The sequence below is a fragment of the Thermobia domestica genome, chromosome 9, assembly GCF_964235325.1.
Source record: "Thermobia domestica chromosome 9, izTheDome1.hap1.1, whole genome shotgun sequence".
NCBI lineage: Eukaryota > Metazoa > Arthropoda > Insecta > Zygentoma > Lepismatidae > Thermobia > Thermobia domestica.
In genome coordinates this window covers 208,433,290-208,453,062 of record NC_137462.1, presented here as the reverse complement: position 1 = coordinate 208,453,062, position 19,773 = coordinate 208,433,290, and the positions used below count along the sequence as shown (strand labels likewise).

Genomic DNA, 19,773 nt, shown 5'->3' with positions numbered 1-19,773 from the left:
ATGTTAATGTTCCTGGTTGTTTCTAACACTATTTTACGAAAGGTTGTATAACTAATAGGATTCTATCTTTTTTAGTTAAAATACCATGTATCGTGTTTCACATTTAATTAAGTAAATTAACAAGAGCAACGCACATACGTACTGACCCTTGATTCCTTGCTCATGAACATCTAAAATTCTGTCTGGAAAATTGTGTGATCAGATTCTGTAATAACATATTTGTAAAACAAATAAATAGAAAGGATATTATTGATCATACTAATGAATAATGAGGCTTGTTTTGTAGAAGTTATATTGAAACTGGGGATTAATAAACAACTTACATTTTTAATTCCACACTTGCCATTAAATGTATATTAATACTCTTAGAAAGTGAAAGACAGTAAGTACTACGACCCATGCAATTAAAATACAGTTCCTGTAGCTGTCTTAACTCCACGGGAAGACAAATAACCAATACACACTTACACAACGACAAATATTATGTGGTACCATTTTTTTTCTATGAACCAGTAATATATGCAAAAGATTTACATTTCCAAATGAAACTATATACATTAACAATTTTAAATTATGGCTTTTTAAAGGTAAATTATTGAATTTCAGTCAATCAGCTACAGCAACATCCCTATTTATCCTAGGATCATGGTTAGTACCTCATTCTGTTCAGAATAGAACATACTTTCAAACGGTATCATTCACATGTCTCCATTATGTACCTGAGATGGAAAAATCATGAAAAAATGGATTATTTGTTTAAAAAATATTCCTTCTTTGTACATTTTTGCCCTTCTGTACCCCCCTGTTTTAACGCAGAAATCTGAAACAAATTGAAAAATACTAAGGGGTGTACTAAATGTGTGTGCAAAAATTCGATCTTCTAGGTGCAAAGGTAAGCCCGCCAAAAATAATCTCTCTACAATACTCCAAATTCCCATATAAAAAGGATCTCAGGTAAACATTAAATGAGACATCCCTATTTATACTAGGATTATGGTTCGTACATCATTCTTTTTATAACAGAACAGCCTTTCAAATGGTACCATACACATGTCTTTATCATATATCTGAGGAGGGAAAAAATCGCAAAAAAAGGGATCTTTGTTAAAAAGTTTTTTTTTTTTTATTACCTTTTTGACCCTCTGGACCCCCGTGCTTTATAGCAGAAATCTGAAAAGAATCTGGAAAATATTAAGAGGCGCACTGAATGCGTGTGCAAAAGTTCAGTCTTCTAGGTTTTGAAGTAAGCCCTCCAAAAAGTAATAAAAAAGTCATAACAAAAATTATTATTTTTAGTTATGACGTCATCACACTCTACGTCTCGACGCAAAATGGCGTGAAAGCATATGTAACGTGTTCTATAATGCCTCCAGGCTTGAGAGAAAAAAAAAACAGAAGTAAAAAGCTTTTTTGGTACTTTTTAAAATCGAATAATGAAGATTCTAGCCTATCACCGAAAAACAGATTATATAATTTAAAAGAGATAAGTGGTCACTTCAAAAAAGTGGGGAGGCAACTGCCCCCTCTTGCCCCCCCTAATCGCCGCCCATGCGCATAGGATATGATGCTTTAGTTTTTTTTTTAATTTCAACGTTTCCAGTGTACCCTACAAAAATGTAATAAAGGCCATGTTTTTTTTTTTTTTTTTTTAAATATTCAATTAGAACTGGACAATCTACGCAAAATTTCCAATCGATCAGTGAAAACGTCATCTTTCTAGAGCCTGTAGTTTCCGAGATTTGTCGAAATGATTGACCACAAACATATAAACGTCCTCAACATATAGTTTAAAAGAACTCGGAAGATGGAAGCACAACTCACATGCATTGATTTTAGAGAAGGCTTATTAAAATACAAAGGCTTTGAACAATAATTTTATATCATAAACTTTATGAAAAAGACATAATTAACTAATTTAGACTATTTAAAGTACAAATACTTAAAATGTTTCTCTGTTAAATGCATGGGCGGTGATTGGGGGGGCAAGAGGGGGCAGTTGCCCCCTACCTTTTTGAAGTGACGTCCTAATTTATATAATTTCATTTGGAAATGTAAACAGGGTGTCCATACAATTTGGAGAAAAGATCTGACTTTTCCTTGACTTTCCATGACGAAAGTTGCAAATTTCCCTGACCCCTGAATAACTTAAAAATATTGAAAAAAGAAACCCCAGCCTCCACACTCCCCATAGTTGGCCTTGTTCTATTCCACTTATGTTTCTTTCTTTTTCAATTTTCTTTCCAAAGGAATGTAAATTTACAAATATGTGCATTAGGCCGTTATTGATTAGGCCTACATATTTCACAAATGTAAAGTTACAAACAAAAGTGTGCAATACACAAAGTACTTAAGATATGAAAAAAAATACACATTATATGCTTACACATTATAATACCACTTACACAGCATTATAATATTGACTATAGTAATGAACAGTTCATACATGATTTTACTGATTATTATTATTATTTAAAAAAAAAAAATGTAACACATACTTTTGCTGGTGCAGTTGTTAAATGCAACAAATTTAGAAATTTGTTTTCATATTTTCTCGCATAGTTTTCTTTTCATTGATCTGAATATCCTTGTCTTCGCAGGTTAATTTTCTTTTCTTCCTCCAGTTTTTTTTTTTTTTTCTGAATCTTCCGTTTCTCTCTCCTCTTCTCGTCTCCAGCATTTATTTCTCTTTACTTTTCCAAATATATCTGATATTGTCTCATTGCACTTCTCACTGAATTTATCATACCTCTTGTAATTATTAATCCTGATGATCCACTTATTCTCATCACAGAATCATATATGACCCGTTGAGCCACCAGAGATTCTTCTTGTAAGTTGTCAACAATGAAAAGTTTATTTATTGTGAAACCACTTTCAAAAAATGCGTTTCCGTGAAAGAAGATAAAACACATTTCATAACTGACCATAAGTCAACGAAGTTCTTCCCATTTCCTAAGACTAAGTAAAAAACTCATCAAGTCCAATACCATCTTTATCATTGGCTATGAATTCATTCGAGTGTTCCTTAAATTCTTCAGTCTGAGCTTTCACTGTGAGCTGGAGATACTATTTCTTCGCGTTCTCAGCCACTTGTCCAGATATCCTCTTGGCACCATGCAATTCTTCTAGAAGAGCGTCTACCCTTTTGAGCAAATATGCCAGGATGACGTTAGATGTGTTTCTCGCAGAAAATTAGTTTCAACGACTATATCAGAGAACATTGACTCCCTCAATATCATCATTGAGAACACCACATTTTGCATCCAGTAACAGTAAAGAAATCAACAATATTTCATAAATTCAGTAATTGAACAATGGACCTAAATCTCTTTTCTCCTGACTTTCCCTGACCAATCTGCCATTTCCCTGACTTCACCTGATACAGTTTTACTTCCCTGATCTTTCCCTGACTTTCACTTATTTTCCAGAATGTGGACACCCTGGTAAAGGTTTTGTATGTATTACTGTTCCATAGAAAAAAAAAATGGTGCCATATGATATTTGCCGTTGCGTGAGTACGTAGTGGTTATTTGTCTTCCCATAGAGTTAAGAAAGTTAAAGGAATTGCGTTTAATTGCAATTCAAAGCAATTAATATTGGAATTGCATATTTCTTTAAATGTCATAGCATATGCTTGCAGTACTTACTGTATTTCATTTTCTAAGACTAAAAACATTCATTTAATGGCATGTGTAGAATTAAAAGTATAAATTGTTCATTAATTCCCAGTTTCAATATAACTTGTGCAAAGCAAGCGTCATTATTCATTACTATTATAATTAATATTATCCCTTCTATTTATTAATTTTGCAAATTTATTAAATAATCTGATCACACAATTTTCCAGACAGAATTTTAAGATGTTCATGAGCAAGAACTCAAATCTCTTCTTACACTTTCGTTGTTTAAGAGTACAAAGGGCTAGTACCTACCTGTATTGCTCTTATGAATTTACTTAATAAAATAGAAGTACGATATACGGCATTTTAAGTGAAAAAAGATAGTATCCTATTAGTTATACAATCTTTCATCAAACAGTGTTAGAAACAATCAGGAAATCTAACATTGATACACAATTGTTCAGATCATGTCTTGCCCCCCCCCCCTCACTTCTAACGTCCAACCGCCGCCACTAGTTAAACGTGAAATCACACACAACCGTAAATGAAAGATTTGAAAGCTAAAGTTATAGGTTGGATCTCAGGAGCTTTTAATTGCTTTTGTAGCATTTTAATAGATAGATGCATGTGTCTAGCACATTTTGTTAAAATGAAGTAGCTAATTGCCCGGGATTTGCCTCAATAATGGATTTGTTGATCTATTTCAAGAGCCTTCCTTCGTATGTACTTTGAAAATAATAAAGTTGTATCAGTGAATTTACATTTCAACTTCGGACCTTCCCTCTTCTAACGATAAACTGGTTCTTGAGTCTTATTTTAAACTTTCGGGCAAATTACAGACATCGATTCACCCATATTGAGCCGAATTTGAATGTGCCGCTTACCTAGGAAATCCCCTGTTTCCACCACCGGTTGTGCTCGATTTGCAGGCAACATGTACTGACTGTTGCTCGGCATCGGAGTGTCCATTTTAGGAGATTGTGTTGCAGCTAGACTATGGGTATTGCATCCTACTCCTCTTTAAGGCTTTCCACAGGCTGGTGGCGGTCCGGACTCAGCAATATGACAGGCGCTGCTTGAAGGATCCGAAAGCACGGTAATCAATTGGGCTTGCGTCTGGACTGTTGACAGGGCTGAAATTCCAGTTTCCTGTTCCATACGGCGATAGAATTTCAGCGATGTTCTTTCCGTGCGACTGGATGCCTTGTCTTTGTGCAGTTTAATCTGGTTCACATCTTGTCCGTACAGTGCTGAGGTTTCATGCTGGTACTTTTCAGTCAGAACATGAATCTGGTAGTACGCAGCATTGATTTTGACGTTTCGTTCCACTTTTCGGAGATTTAGTTTGGCCTTGTACGAGAAACCGACTACAACCATAAACTAGTTTTGGGAAACAGTTCTAGCTGTTCGCGTCGGTGTGTTGGACCGAGGACTCTGTGCCGTATATTTCCATACAATACGAGTCATGGTAGCACGATCTACATAAAAATTACGCACTTCACACATTTTTATGACACCGTTAACTTACCATCATCAAGGGCCACAATGAGCTTCTCCCAGAATCTGTTCAGTTTCAGCGGCATCAGACTACACTAGACCACAGTGCTCTATGACGTAACTAACGATATATTGTTGCTTGCCTCGTGGCAATCTCACGGCGATGGATTGCGTATGCGCGATACAGTTGCACATTTACTTCGGTTTATTGTAAATTAATCAACTCTGTATACATGGGTTTTAATTTAAAAAATCCAAAATTAGAAATAAAAATATAATATGCTATATACAGTTATAAATATTCACTAAACACTATCATATTATAAACAGATCACAATTGAGATTACGTAGAATGTCGTGTGATGGTACATAAATTGACATAACCAAGAACATTTAAACGAGCATAAAGGAGCATGCCAGGGATGCTCAAGATCAAGGTTCTGCGATTTCTGGCTTCTTTATACCTAAGTGTGTCCAAATATAAAATTAAGAAATCAAAATTATTTGCAAAACTACTTCACAGATTGAAAGAAACGATTTTGAGTGATTTTGTGTACGAACCAAAACTTCGGGTATGAATCTAATGTGAGAAGTGTTGGTAAGAATTGGAGTTGTATCGTCAATACGTAGCTTGATTCAAATATTTGGGTCTCAGTCACTTCAATCTTGCCTATTATCTCTGATTTTCATTTATGCTCAGAGGCGCCATATATTTAAGACGTAACAACATTAATTCTACGTAATCTTAAGTTTAAGTTCGTGTATAATATGTGAAGTGTTATATGAATATTTAAAATTGTATAATATATTATGCTTTATGTCTAATTTTGTATTAATATTTTTATTTTGTGAGTTTTTAAGATCAAGTATGGCTAGCCAGCAAGTTTAAAACCTGACTCAAGATTCACTCTTTCGCAGTTAAGTGATTAGCTTTACCGTCTTTGATGCATGATACTCAGCTTCTCTATCCCCTGTGGAAGGTCATTCGGTGTGGATCCTCTTCAAGCTATAGATCCTTACCTGATATACTAAAGTTTCGGAAAAATATAATATAAACTTCAAAACAAATAAATAAATAATATGAAAAATCATCGAAGGGCAAAGACAAATGTAACATAGAATTATTTGTGCAATTTGGTGAGTAATATTTTGGTGGACCTAATGAGTATTCAAGAATAAAAGAATATTTCTAACCATAACATTATGGTTACTTTTGCTTTTTGTTGATAGATACGTGATTTATAAATTCTAATCACTCGTACGATATGAACTCATAATCAAGTACTAAAATAAGGTTTCATTTTTTGATGTGAAGAACCCATGGACAAAGTTTGACCATGAACATTCCTATACAACCTATTACAAAGTAAGGAAATTTAGTACTATTCCAACAGTTCAAATATTTAATGTAAATAATGCAGTATAGAAATAGTTGAAAAGTTAGTATGAAGCATTTTTTTTTTTTTAAAAAACTGACTTGCGAGCGTTGTAGTGAACAAATACTTTTATTTTTTTTTACCCCTCTTCCGAAAACTACTTATTATTCTTTGCCTTATATGATTATCATTCCTTTGAACTTGCCTGTTTCCTGTACTATGAACGAACTATATTTACTAGTTTTTAATACTTAGTATTTCCTCCTTAAAGATAAGCCCAAATATCCCAAATGAATGTAATTGATCAATGTGAAGTTTTAGTGACATAGTAATACTATTTAAGTTTCCTCTAATATTAGAACAGTATTGCAATTCAATTGCAAATTCCAAAATAGAGGATTGATCTTGATGGAAATCGTTTCGGAGAGTATCCCTTAACTTCATAAAATATATATAGGCCCCTACAAACAGTAAAGTGATTTTTTGATGTCCCCCATTCATCCTGATGTCTACTCGCCTAGAGACCATGCCGCTCAGTGTATCCGAACCAGGTTTTAAACTTAAGGTTTTTAGAAATACTTTGCTTTTGGGGGTGAGTTTTTTTTAAACACTATTCTCAAAAACGACTCATTTGTTTTTGTTCATATTTCTGAAGTAAAACTTCCATTAATATATCTACTATATAGTATAGATTATGTCTCATTTAAAAATCCAAAGGGATAATTGACTCTTGGGGATGGATGGGTTTTCTTTCCAGACCATCTTAGAAACGACTCATTCAATTTATTCATATTGTGCATGAAATGTTACGTTAACATCTCTACAATACGATACAATTCATTTCTCATTTTTAAAAAATCCACAAGGGATAGTGTATTCTTAGAGGTGAGTTTTCTTAGGACATTTTGTTTCGAGAATACCTATTATAATTTTGTTCATGTTTCATAAATAAATGTTTCCATAATAACTGCAGTATAATGGTATAATTCAGAATAATTTAATTTAAGAGGTGGGAACGAGAAAATTTAGTGCGGTGGACCGTATCTTTTATTTTGATTGTTGGTTTTGGAATTTGAAATAAAAACATTATTTGAAGCAGCTGGGAATATCATTTACTTGCAAGAAAATAACCGTGCAAGGCATACATGTAATGTATATGTTTGAATTAAGCGATCCCCAAGCGGGACAGAAAATGAATTACTTACTAGAAAGTGGAGAAAATATACAGACTTGAAAAGGTGCGCCATAAGGTATTTGGCTAAACATTTTATAATTAGATAGAAAGAAGAAGAATTAAGAAGAAAAGAAAAAAGAACTTAAATAGCAGAAAAGCAGCTGTGAAGCGTCCAAGTGGGTGGCCAATCGTGAATCTACCAGGATGAACAAATGCCATTTGAAAACAACAACCCAAAATTTCTCGTGACGTTCGTGGATAGCGTATAGTATGTGCTATGCCATTAAGTTTTACATTAATTGTTTATGTGTATTTGAAGTGGATTAGTTAAGAAAATTTATTATTATCTAGAAACGATCTGCTAATCTTGTTGTGGTTATTTATGGCAAATAACATCTATAACTTCGGAATACGTCAGACCTTCAACGGATCTACTACTTCCATTTTTCAAGTTTTCAAAACACATTTTACAGTTTAAAAGCTTTCTGTAAGATCATGAGCTCTGAAGACTAAAAAAAGTTGTACAGCTATGTACTAAGAAGAAACTTAGTCCTCAGATGTTAAAAGAGCTTGGTGAGTAACATAATATTCCACATATTAAACTCCTTTTTTATTTTTGAATTCCTTCTCAAAATCTTACTATAAGCAGGTACTTATTAAAGCACTGTTATCTCCCAGCACTTTACACTGGTCTCCTCCAAAGAACATTTGGTACTTCAATCCATCTTCATAGTTCATTCCTCCTTTTCTGTCAACCAAAAACCTCATCCGTACTTATCTTGTTCTGTAGTTACTAAGATTTTTTTTTTTTTTTTTTTTTTTAAGAACAAAGCTCCTTTAAGTTTTGAGTACCGAACTCCTCCTGGATTTGAGCTTCTGAATCTGAGCACTAAACTCCGTTGAGCACACCGCTCACCCCCGTTTGAGTACCTAGCTCCCGTATATCTAAGCATTAAGCTCCCTTTGAACATTCGACCACTCAGCTCTCTTTAACATGTGAGCACTAAATTTCCTTTAACATGTTAACGCTAAGTTCCCTTTAACATTTGAGCACCAAGCTCTTCTTAGCACATCGCTGCACAACATTCTTAGTCTTCAGAAATCATCACCTTTGAATCTTCGTGTGGCCAAATTTACATATGCGCTCTTCTGAATTTATCTTCTGGGAGTCGTATTTCTTTTCCGTAACTGCGGCAATGTTAAAAACAAAGTTGGAGATGTCTTATTAGATGATTGCTGCAATATATACTTAACCAAACACTTCCTACATAGCATTAGGCTTAATAGTTAGGCCTAATGCTATGTAGGAAGTGTTTGCTTAACTATATATTGCAGCAATCATCTAATAAGATGTATCCAACTTTGTTTTTAATACTTTCTGGATTGTAAAATAAAATATTCTGTGCAGTATCGCTACAGTTAACGTATTAAATGTACTTAGGGAAGAATGGCTCATTATTGTACCATTTTTGAACATATCTAAAAGGAAATACGGAAGTTTTATTGTGTTGTTTTTATCTCCGGTTTAGTGTCACTGATACAACTCTACCACGCAATATTCCCTATCGTACTTTGTATCTTTAACATAGTAGGCGGAATGACAATGATACCGACATTAGGTAATATAAAAGGGATAATTGTACTAGATGATTACATCGTTAAGGTATGCAAAACAAGCTGCAAAAATCGGTTGAGTGTAACCAGGACGTAAAAGAATAGGAAAGAAGTTTGTAACTGAAGGCGACTTTGGACGCCAATTCTAAAGTAAATGACTACAACTGTAAAACAGTTTTCTGTTTTCCATTCATTCACTTGATCCTTAATACGTATAACGAAGTTATGTTGACCTTAACTATGTTCATATTCCTTTAAAGGTATTGAATGGTTGTGCTATTGATCACGATGAAAGAAGAGGTGCCGAAGTGGACTATTTGAAAAGATACGGGAAATTGTGGATTGAAGCTGGTGGAAATAAGGAAGAAACGACAGCAACGAACGGTTTATTGCAGGAATTCCTTCAAAACCATCCCCAGTATCCACAACTAGTGAAAAGTACGTATATTTTCGTTAATTACTATGCATCAAAGATAGATTGTGAGTGTTTTATCATATGCCACGTGTGTTACTGCAAGCAATATTCCTCGTTTCTCCTTCTAAACTCGAGGTCTTGCAAGAAATTTGAACATCTCGGATGACATCGTAATGAACTACCCCCACTCCATTTTCCTCCTGGGGGGCGCGGTGGCTCAGTGGTAGAGCGTTCACCTCTGGTGCTTTGGGTCCCGGGTTCGATCCCAGCCCCCGCCAAGTGAACTTTGGGTGGACAAACACTGTGCTTGTGGGTTTTCTCGGGGTTCTCCCGTTTCCTCCCACTTTCTTCATTCCACCATTTCACTCATCTCTCATCACCGTCTCCTTTAGCCTAACCGGCATAACCGTGGGACGTAAAACTCAAAGATTTCATTTCATTTTTTTTTCCCATTTTCTTCCATTCTAGATCAAGTATCAAAAAGCAGAAACCAAAAGTCATGTCTGTTTCCTTAAGGTATTCCGAGATATAGACATCTTAATAATTAATTGCAATCCTTTCCCTCCCTTCACACTCACTCCCACTTCGAATTTCAAAAAAACTGCTCCGTATGGTACGTTACGCTACAAATCTTATGTACTGTCCAAATTTCAAGTTTCTAGCTTCAGCATTTTGGACTACGTGTTGATCAGTCAAGAGTTCTTCCTTTATATAGAGAGAGCATCCATCACGTCTAAAGTTTCTGGGAGACATCAGTAAACAATTAGCGTTATTGTTCGTAATCGGGAGACCTCTGGCTGTAATTCCATAGTAGTATTTCAATGTTCATCACTTTCGAGTAGGAAAAAAAAAAAATATCTGTCACACAAGCAAATTGTGGTGAGTGTCTGTTGTGATGTATGAATCAATTGGTGAATGAATTTAAAGTTTGTAACTTTCAGTATCCTATTCTGAATATTATTTGTATATTCTTTAGGGTGTTTGTTTAATGTTACGAAGTCAAAGAACAGCGAAATTTATTTACCAGTGATAAGTTTTTAAAGTTTATTAGTATATAAAGTGTGTTTGTGATCAGATGTAACAATAAATTATTGTCGCCGTCACATATACCCAGACTACAATTAAACAAATGTGCAACCAAGTAGTAAATGCACATGATTGGTCCCAGATTCAATTTCCAGTTGAGATTCAAGATTTCAGTTTAAACCCAAGTAGTGATTAGGATTTCATTTTAAGCAGTTGACTTATTTCACATAACTTTGTTGTTGAAGTAAACTCCAATCAATGAATCAGCGTGCTTATCCTTTTATTATAAATATGATGGATCAGAATACTCTATTTGCGATTAAAAGCTTATAAGACAACAGGTATTTTAAAAAAGTAATCTAATATGCATTTTATTTTTGCAGAATTTGGTGCTCCTGACGAAGGGGAAGTCACAAAGAAAGCAAAGACACTGAAGAACCTGCTTATAAGTATCCTTTTACTTATTAGTATGTACTTGATGTCGAAATGAAAGGAAATTTTATGGCTGTGTCTATTTTTTTATTATTTGTTTTCTTCACATTTAGTTCAGTGTCGTTTGCCATGTGAAATTGATTTTCAACAAAATTTACTTTTCCATAGATCTTGAATTATTCATAATTGTCTCAATAAATTTCCTTCTATCGTTTACAAGTTACGTTCCGCAACTTTAGAGTTCTTGTGCACCCCAATATCCCATTATTAACATTTTTGTTGTGACGTAGTAACTATACACATTAATACCGTTTACCTTCTCATCACCCTAACACTTCCAGCTTCCAGCCGATGCACTGCACACTTACCGCCTTTTGCCCACTTTAGACCCACTTTAAGTCAGACTATATTTGAGAACTCTATTGGGATCATGTCTGGGAATTTTTCCCTGTATGGAATCCCTCGCGTACACATTGGTATTGCTGAAATACACGTTTTTGGATGGCGTACGAGGGGGGACCCAAAATTAACCGGAATTGTACTTGTGTTCATCGTGTACTTGTAGTACGAGGTTGCGTCGCCATAGCGTTGTGGGAGGACCTCTCTGAGTCTGCCAAGTGGTGTCAATCGACAATGACGCGTGTGGTTTCTTTTGCAGTTTTGTGAGTGTGTCTGTAGTGCACTTGTAACACAAAGAAATGGCAGATTCTCACGAAAAACGTGCGGCTGTGAAGTTTTGTTTTTTACTCGGCAAGAACGGAGCAGAAACTATTGTGATGATAAAAACAGCTTACAAAAAACATGCTCTCATTAAAACTCAAGTGTACGAATGGTTTGCTCGGTTTAAGGGGTGAAATGACCATTGAAGATCAGCTCCGCTCGAGTCGTCCTTCAAGTGCGCGAACGGAGGACAACAGCGCCAATATTAGCCTTGTTGTGAAAATATTTAAGTTGAATATTATATTTTCAAATTATCTTGTACGCTATGGAGTTATATTATTATTTTTTAACTGTTATTTATCTGTTCTCTTTTTTCTTTTCCTTTTTTATATTATACTCACTGGTGTTTTACTAATATGTAAACCTATTGTAATTGGGATTTATTTCCTGTAATAGGTACAAATAAATAAATAAATAAACTCGAAGATTTATCTCGGTTATCTTGGAGCTCCATTTAGCGCATTTTGCACTACGATTTGGGAAGGCGACGAGTGTCCCGACTTTTCACCGAAGAGCACAGGGATCATGCATTGATGGACGCAGAGAGACAATCCAGAGTTTTTCAACGAAATAATCACAGGCGACGAATCGTGGTGCTATGGGTACGATCCCGAAAATAAACAACAATGAAATCAATGGAAGTTACCTGGCTTGCCTCGTCCAAAAATAGCTCGTCAAATTAAATCGAATGTGAAGACACTGCTGATCTGTTTTTGGCCATCAAAGGGATTGTATGCTCAGAATTCGTCCCTTAAAACCAGACTGGCAACTAAATTCTATTTGGAGATATTGAAACGGCTGCGCAAAAGTGTGGCACGAAAATGAAGGCCTTGTGGAGTTCCGGCGAGTGGTTTTTGCATCATGACAATGCTCCCACACACACGGCTCTCAATGTTCGCCGGTTTTTGGCCTCAACACAGACGACTACCTTAACCCACGCGTCCTATTCGCCAGATTTGGTTCCTGCAGACATCTTCCTGTTCCGTCGGATGAAAAGGGACTTGAAAGGCAAGCATTTTGCCGATATCGACGAATTCAAATGCAATGTCACGACAGCGCTAGCAGGTATCAAAGAGGCCGAAATTGCAAGGTGCTTCCAACAATGGAATGAAAGTTTGGACAAGTGCATTAATACTAATGGAGAGTACTTTGAGAGTGATTAAAGTTGTATGTGGAACAATGTTGGATTAAACAAATAAAAAATAAAGACCATGCTTTTTCTCAGGAAATTCCTATTATTTTTGGGGCCTTTCTTGTATGTGTAATTTCTTGTACGCTGATATAGACCGCCATTCACGGTTTCTTATGTTCGAAATAACGCATATGCAATGTAGTACTTACACGCGTGTGAAACTTTTCCTTATTTTTGTGTCAGGAATCATCTCTTACGGTTTGCTGGTATAGTTCATTAACATTCTATATATATATATAATCGTTGTGATAAATTTAGTTATTTTAAAATTTTTGTTTTCTTATTAATTCTTCAAATAATCATAACATGTCAGTCTCCTTTCACCTTTGAATAAGTTCGGATTTATTTCTGCGTTATTTTTTTCCAAATATAAATGTAATAAGGTCCTTAAATGTACGCAGCTGTTACCATTACTGCAGATGGAAGTGATGTTGGACCTTTTGTTAGAAAACTTCCAGAGACTATGAAAGTAGAAAAGGTGAGAGGGTTAGTTCAACGGTTATTCAATACTGCAGGAGAAATTCCTTCGTTATCATATGTTAGTCACAAGGTTAGTAACACTGTAGTGAGATTTATGTGTCTGGCATACAAATGCAAGTTATGTTAATTTGATAGTTTCCGTAAATTAGTTGAGTACTATATTCATGTTAATATCTTGCATTTAGATCTTAATTTGATTTCTGTATGTGTTACTTTAATTTACCAATAGATAACAATAAAAAATCATAGTTATAATTAGTATGTATCTGTTTCAAAAAACGTTGCTACTGACTACTAAGGCAGACCTCAGTTGATTAGAAAGTGAAAGATTGTTTAGTGCTATCTGTTGGAAAAGCTAGTCTTATTTCCTCGCTGTTTTAGTTGAGTGTGTTGTAATGAGTATAGCACAACTGACTCCTCTTTACGTATATGAAAGTGAAATTGAAGACATTAGGGGAGGATCAGAAAGTAACTTCGTTGAGAATGGATAGAAAATAGCTGTGACAAGTCAGTAAGCTTAAAAGGTATTCACTTTTGTTCCTCCATATTATTAGATTATTTAATTAAACCTGAAATAGTACACTACCCTAGGAGTTAAGTTATTAATAAACACTCGTAGAATTTACTGTGTTTAGTAGGGATAGGGTATATGGAAATTAATTTTTACATTCTTAAGTAAAAATATCTAGCCGCTCAACAGAATACAATCTTTCTTGTTCTTCTTCAACGCTTAATTACGATGGTGACGGTATTCTAACTTTTGTTTAAAAGTGTCAAAGTCCAAATTTGTTCAAAAGAAAGTCTCTTATGTCTGTCTTTCAGTAAATGATGAACATGGACATTTTAGACTAAAGTTAGAATCTTGACACAGTCACCGTCGTTACCAACCATTAAAGAAGAAAGAATTAAAATGTGTATTCCTTGAAGCAGTTAGTTGTTTTTGTTTATGAGTGTAAACGTTTAATTTTCACACACCCTATACCCACTAAATACAATTCCTTACCCACGTATCAATAATTGATACCTGCCAGTGAAAATTCTACGTTTAATACATTTTTTAAACAATCTACAATAATTTGGAGTAGAAAAAATGAATAGCTTTTGAGTTTATTGATAAGATTGTTCTTCAGGTCGTTTCTATTACAATAGCTATGAATAGTACTTAGCAACTATCTGGAGAATGTAGTAGTAGAGGTTCCTCTTTACTTTGCATTTTATTGGAACGTGGAAAAAAATTGTAAGTTCGGGTTGCCTTTTAGATCTCTTGTTCTTTAGTTTGACAAAATATAAAGTGTAGCGGTAAAAGAATTACGATTTCGAAGGTGTTTATTACATTTTCTACGTTGCTTAGTACTAATTAGAAGAAGTAAACTAGGTTTTAAGTCAGCTGATATCAAACATAAGTTATTAAAAATTGTCTTTCCTTCATATAATTTAAATAGTATAGAAACAGTTTGATTGTGGTTACAGGGTGACAACTAACCTGAAAAAGTAAAGGGATTTTTTGTTAAGAGTCAGGGAATTTCGAAGAAATTATAACCAATTCTTGACTATATATTACTTTTTACTACAAGTGTACAAGACACTTTAGCAAACATTTATTATTCAATATAATTTTTCTTTGCTACGAAAGACTAAAAATACAAAAATATTAAAAGTAGTGAATGTTCTTTCTACGAACTGTACAATTTCTCGTGAAACGATATAAGTATTTCGCCGAATTACTGTCGTCAGCCGGATTGATAAGAAAAATAATGCTTTTCATAGTGTAAAGCGTGTGAGAAAGCCAGACAACCAACTACTTCATTCGGAATTGTGAAATGTTTTATTTACGAATTGTTTTATTTCTTGCACGAACATGGACCTACAAAAATTTTATTCCGTTTTACATTATAGTGATTGGAAATGTTGATGTTGAATTGTGCGGATACGCTGTTATCTAGACTGATGTTGCCAGGACTGTATAAATTACCCAAGTGCAATCGTCCTATATTAGCCTTCATTTGCTTTATAGTAGCATTTCATATATCGTCTGGCAATACCTTGAGGGATCCGGAAAGCCAAAGCCAAACCCAACGCGGTGAATGCTTCTAGTTATCAAATTAGTGCATACTCATACTCTGTAGAAGTAACTCTTACTCGCGCTCCTAATTACACAGTTTTCTATATTTTAATATTGCATACTGTTGAAACAGTGAGTTTGCATTGACTATTCGTTTTTAAGGTAAAAAAGAGGTAAAGCAAAGGATTGAAGATTTTCATTCTCACTGGAGTATCGAATTTATTAGAGTTTCCCATCCTGCATTAAGTGAAGGTACCTAATCACGCAAATGAAAGGATTTTGGAATATGGTTACTCGTATTTTAGCTTCTGTGTTTTCATTGTAATATTTTAGTTCACATAAAAGAGGTTTATTTCGGAAGTGCTTATGTGAGCTCCTTCGTGGCTAAGTGGTTAGCGTACGCGCCTTTGGCGTGGGAGACCCGAGTTCGATTCCCGGAGGGAGCTCATGTGGTTCGGATTCCACCTTAATCAGTAGGTCCACGTCTCATATAGCCTCGCTGCTGAAAAGGACGTTATGCTCCAAAAATCAATCAATCAATCGGAAGTGCTTATGAGTTAACGAGTTAATGAGTCAGCGTATACATTGGGTCAATATTCAGTGAATGGCCAGACTAACTTAATCGGACTCTTGGTCTTTAAATATGGGATACGTGTATGAAAATCAACGTGTACTTTCTACGTTGTGCTTACAATGCTATATTTGTTAATTCCTATACATTTATAGGTACATATTTAAACATTTTCTATCCATTTAAACAGTTGCAGAAAGTTAATCCATCTGTATGTGTCCGATTTTAAGCCTTCACTCCGACTCATAGAATCGACCGATCCGAATGATTCAAACAGCAGGAGAAAGCCAAAGGCCTCTAGTAATATGTCCAGTTCGCCTTTGTCCAGGTGTGCATCATGGCTCTCAAAGTGAACTGGTTTTTAGAAGGCTACGTTGTAGCACGCTCGATAAAACATAGATTTATCTATTAGATGTTGCAAAATTCGAGCCGCAACGTACACCCCATGAGACGCAAAAACCCGTCCCGACCTCATCTGTCAGTGCAAAACTAAGTTTTACGAAGGGATTTCTAGTTGTCGCGGGATACTATGAAACAAGTTAACTATTCAGCAGGTGTCTAAAAACTGCAAAATCTACTCTGCATTTTATCAGCAACATATCCTCATATTAATTTATACAGAAGAGCTATCCCGTTTGTATGGAAATGCAATAAATCAATTGGGTACAACGTACAGCACATGACCTCTGCTGCTACATGCATTGAGGGCAAATTAATCAGGGAAGTTCTAGAGGCCGAGCTCATACTCTTCCTTTACACATCTCTGGATAATGCCCTGTCACCCGTATTGGAAAATGTGCAAATTTTAAAGTGTGTTGAATGCCGCTAGAACTAACATCCCTGATTTGGGTATGATTAATTCGTACCTTGTTCTGCGGTCCTGTAGCAAAAGTGTCGATGTCTTATGGACTCGTATATGTATGGCAGGCAGTTATTGAGAAACAGAGCCAACTCTTGTTTGATTTGGTGCTGTGACATACATACATTTATATATATATATATAAAACTTTGATATCAACACATGGAGGCTTCATGTTACATTGGTTTATCTAGGTATGCTGTACAGTTTTGAAATTGTAATAATTTCTTTATTATCATGTAATGAATCCTATGGTATACATTTCCCTCTACTCATACATGTTTTTCTTGGTGTTGCAATCTTCAGTATATTTACAGTAGGTTCTAAAGTGTCCGCGAAAAAAATTACTATGGAGTAATGTACAATATTGTTTCGAGAATAAAACTTCGTGACATGCGTTAACTCGAAAATCTCGTAATCATAGTCAACGGTTGTTTTTCTTGTTATAACTTCGTACAGTATATTATGTTCGGCTGGATATCTTACTCTTAGTGAAAGAATATAATGTTCGTCAGGTATTAACAAATAATATTTAATGAAACTTATTTCCTAGTCTCCCAAACCTAAGATTTCAAAAATCCTGCTTTTCTAGTTATTGAATACATTGTTGTTGTTTTGTTTATTATGACCACAAACAGTGCCTTCCAAACATTTTCAGTTGTTATAGAGGAGGCATATTTGATTAAAACTTAAGAGTTCGTTTGAAACTTTCTGTAATAATGGTTAATTTGTGTATTACGTATCTGTTTCTTGAGCATTGTTCGTACACTCTAATTCATAGAATCTTTTTAACTGGTTTGTTGAAATTGATAACGTTTTTCCCAGCACCCAAGGTCATAAAAGACATTGGAAGTGCATTAGAAAATTTTGGGGAACATTACTGTTCAGTTGCTGTTTCTGTTGAGAAGTTGTATCACAGCAATTAATGTTTTCTTTATGGGGCAGAGATACGGGGGCTCAGGGGTAGAATGCTTACTTCTGGTGCGTGGGGTTTGGTTCGATCCACGGCCAAGTATGTGGTGGACAACATCGTGTCCGTATATTTTGTCGGGGTACTCCCGTTTCCTCCCATCTCTTATTCCACCAATTATTCCATCATCATTAACTTGTTTTAATCATCGTCTCCCTTAGCCTAAAAGACATAATCGTGGGACGCTAAACTGGAAGATTTCATTTCTTTATAGGGCTGCTCAAAAAATCTGAGGAAACATAGCATTTTAAGAAATGAGGAGCCATTCTTTCTCTACTTTGAACAATGTGTACAGCTCAAGAATTGCATTCAAATCATTGCCAAATTGTGCTTTCTTCGGCATCGAACCTAGAATTACACACGCAATCGCTACACTGAAGCACGAATCTTGCTCATAATTATAGTGATGGCGAAAGTCGTTTTAACAAAAAACACAACAAATTTCATGTTTGATGCAATTGATCATATTTTGTCACAAATGATTACTAATGTTCAAAACTATCCAAAATTAAATTTTTTGGAGGGGGTCTTCGAAACGTGAAAAAAATTATGCTATTGCATTTGAAATTAAGGAAATCATGTCCTCTCTTGGTATATCAAACTTTTATGTTGTAATAGTAACAGTGAATACAATAACAATTGCCAATCTCTATATATGAAAGAAGTCTTGGGTGAGAGGAGAGTGAGTGGTCAAGACCCAGGCCAAACCGCTTAAGCTAGAAACTTGAAACTTGAAACTTGACACTTCATACATTTGTGAAGTCAAATACCACTATGGAAGAATTTATGGAAATTCAGAGAGAAATAGGAGTGACAGTCATTATATTAAAATGTCAATATTTCGGAATCTCTGAAGGTCAGGGACATGAAGTTTGGTGAACTTCTCATTTAAAATAATTAGACACGTGTTAAATCGTATTTCATATTTAACCTAAAAGGGGTTGAGAATTACAGTTATCACAATAAGGTGTCTATATCTCTGAATATCTGAAGGTAGAGACATGAAATTCAGTATATGGAGTTCTTATTTAAAATAATAAGATATGTGTTCTAGTATCTTTTCATATTTGATGTAGAAAAGAAAAAGAGGTGGCAAGGAAAAGATGCAGGGATTACAATTATTATGATGAGAGTCAATAACTTGGAATCTGTGAAGGTTAAAGACAGAATTTGGTATTTGGGCTTATCATTTAAAATAGTAAGGCACGTGTTTGAGGATATTATATATATATATATATTTGACCTAGAAGGGAAGAAACTAATGTGGGTGGGGAAAAAAAGGAGGGATTGCAATAGGATGTTCGTATCTCCGAACCCCTAAGATGAGAATTCATAGCTAAGTAATTATTATTATTTTATTGTGTTGAGGACTACATAAATTTTGTCTGTTTCAGGAGCCTGATATTGTAGTTCCTCTTGAGCATGATTTACGATCGCTGTCCTATTACTCAGTGGAAGATGGAGATACTATATGCGTTCGGTGGTAACACGATGGTTCATTCTTACTCTTGGCAGCTTTATTTTACTTTTTTTATTTTTAAAAAAGAAAGAGATGTATTTAACTCCATATATTTTCTTGCTTCCATTCTTGACATTCAAGCTCATTAACTTTTCACATTGAAATGTCGAATGTATTTAAGAAGGTTGAGTACATTGTTGTTGAGGATGTGTAATAGAAATATGCGATTTTATTTTTGCATATCTGTGATAACCACGCTCTAATAAATTAAAAATGAGAATAAAAACAACGCAAAAAATACAGAAA

General features: G+C 34.9%; 1 protein-coding gene across 2 annotated transcripts in view; it reads left to right on the top strand.

Annotated features, from left to right (window-relative positions):
* Tbce (Tubulin-binding cofactor E) overlaps positions 1 to 19,773 on the top strand; it is a 67,410-nt gene extending 47,637 nt beyond the window's left edge. The window contains exons 9-12 of one of the 2 annotated variants that reach the window (XM_081725797.1): positions 9,542 to 9,719; positions 11,106 to 11,171; positions 13,468 to 13,544; positions 19,403 to 19,773. In XM_081725797.1, coding sequence (XP_081581923.1) covers positions 9,542 to 9,719; positions 11,106 to 11,171; positions 13,468 to 13,544; positions 19,403 to 19,495 — 414 coding nt within the window. In that variant the 3' untranslated portion in view covers positions 19,496 to 19,773. Of the gene's footprint in view, positions 1 to 9,541; positions 9,720 to 11,105; positions 11,172 to 13,467; positions 13,617 to 19,402 lie in introns of both variants that reach the window. The other variant, XM_081725796.1, reaches the window with a different exon arrangement.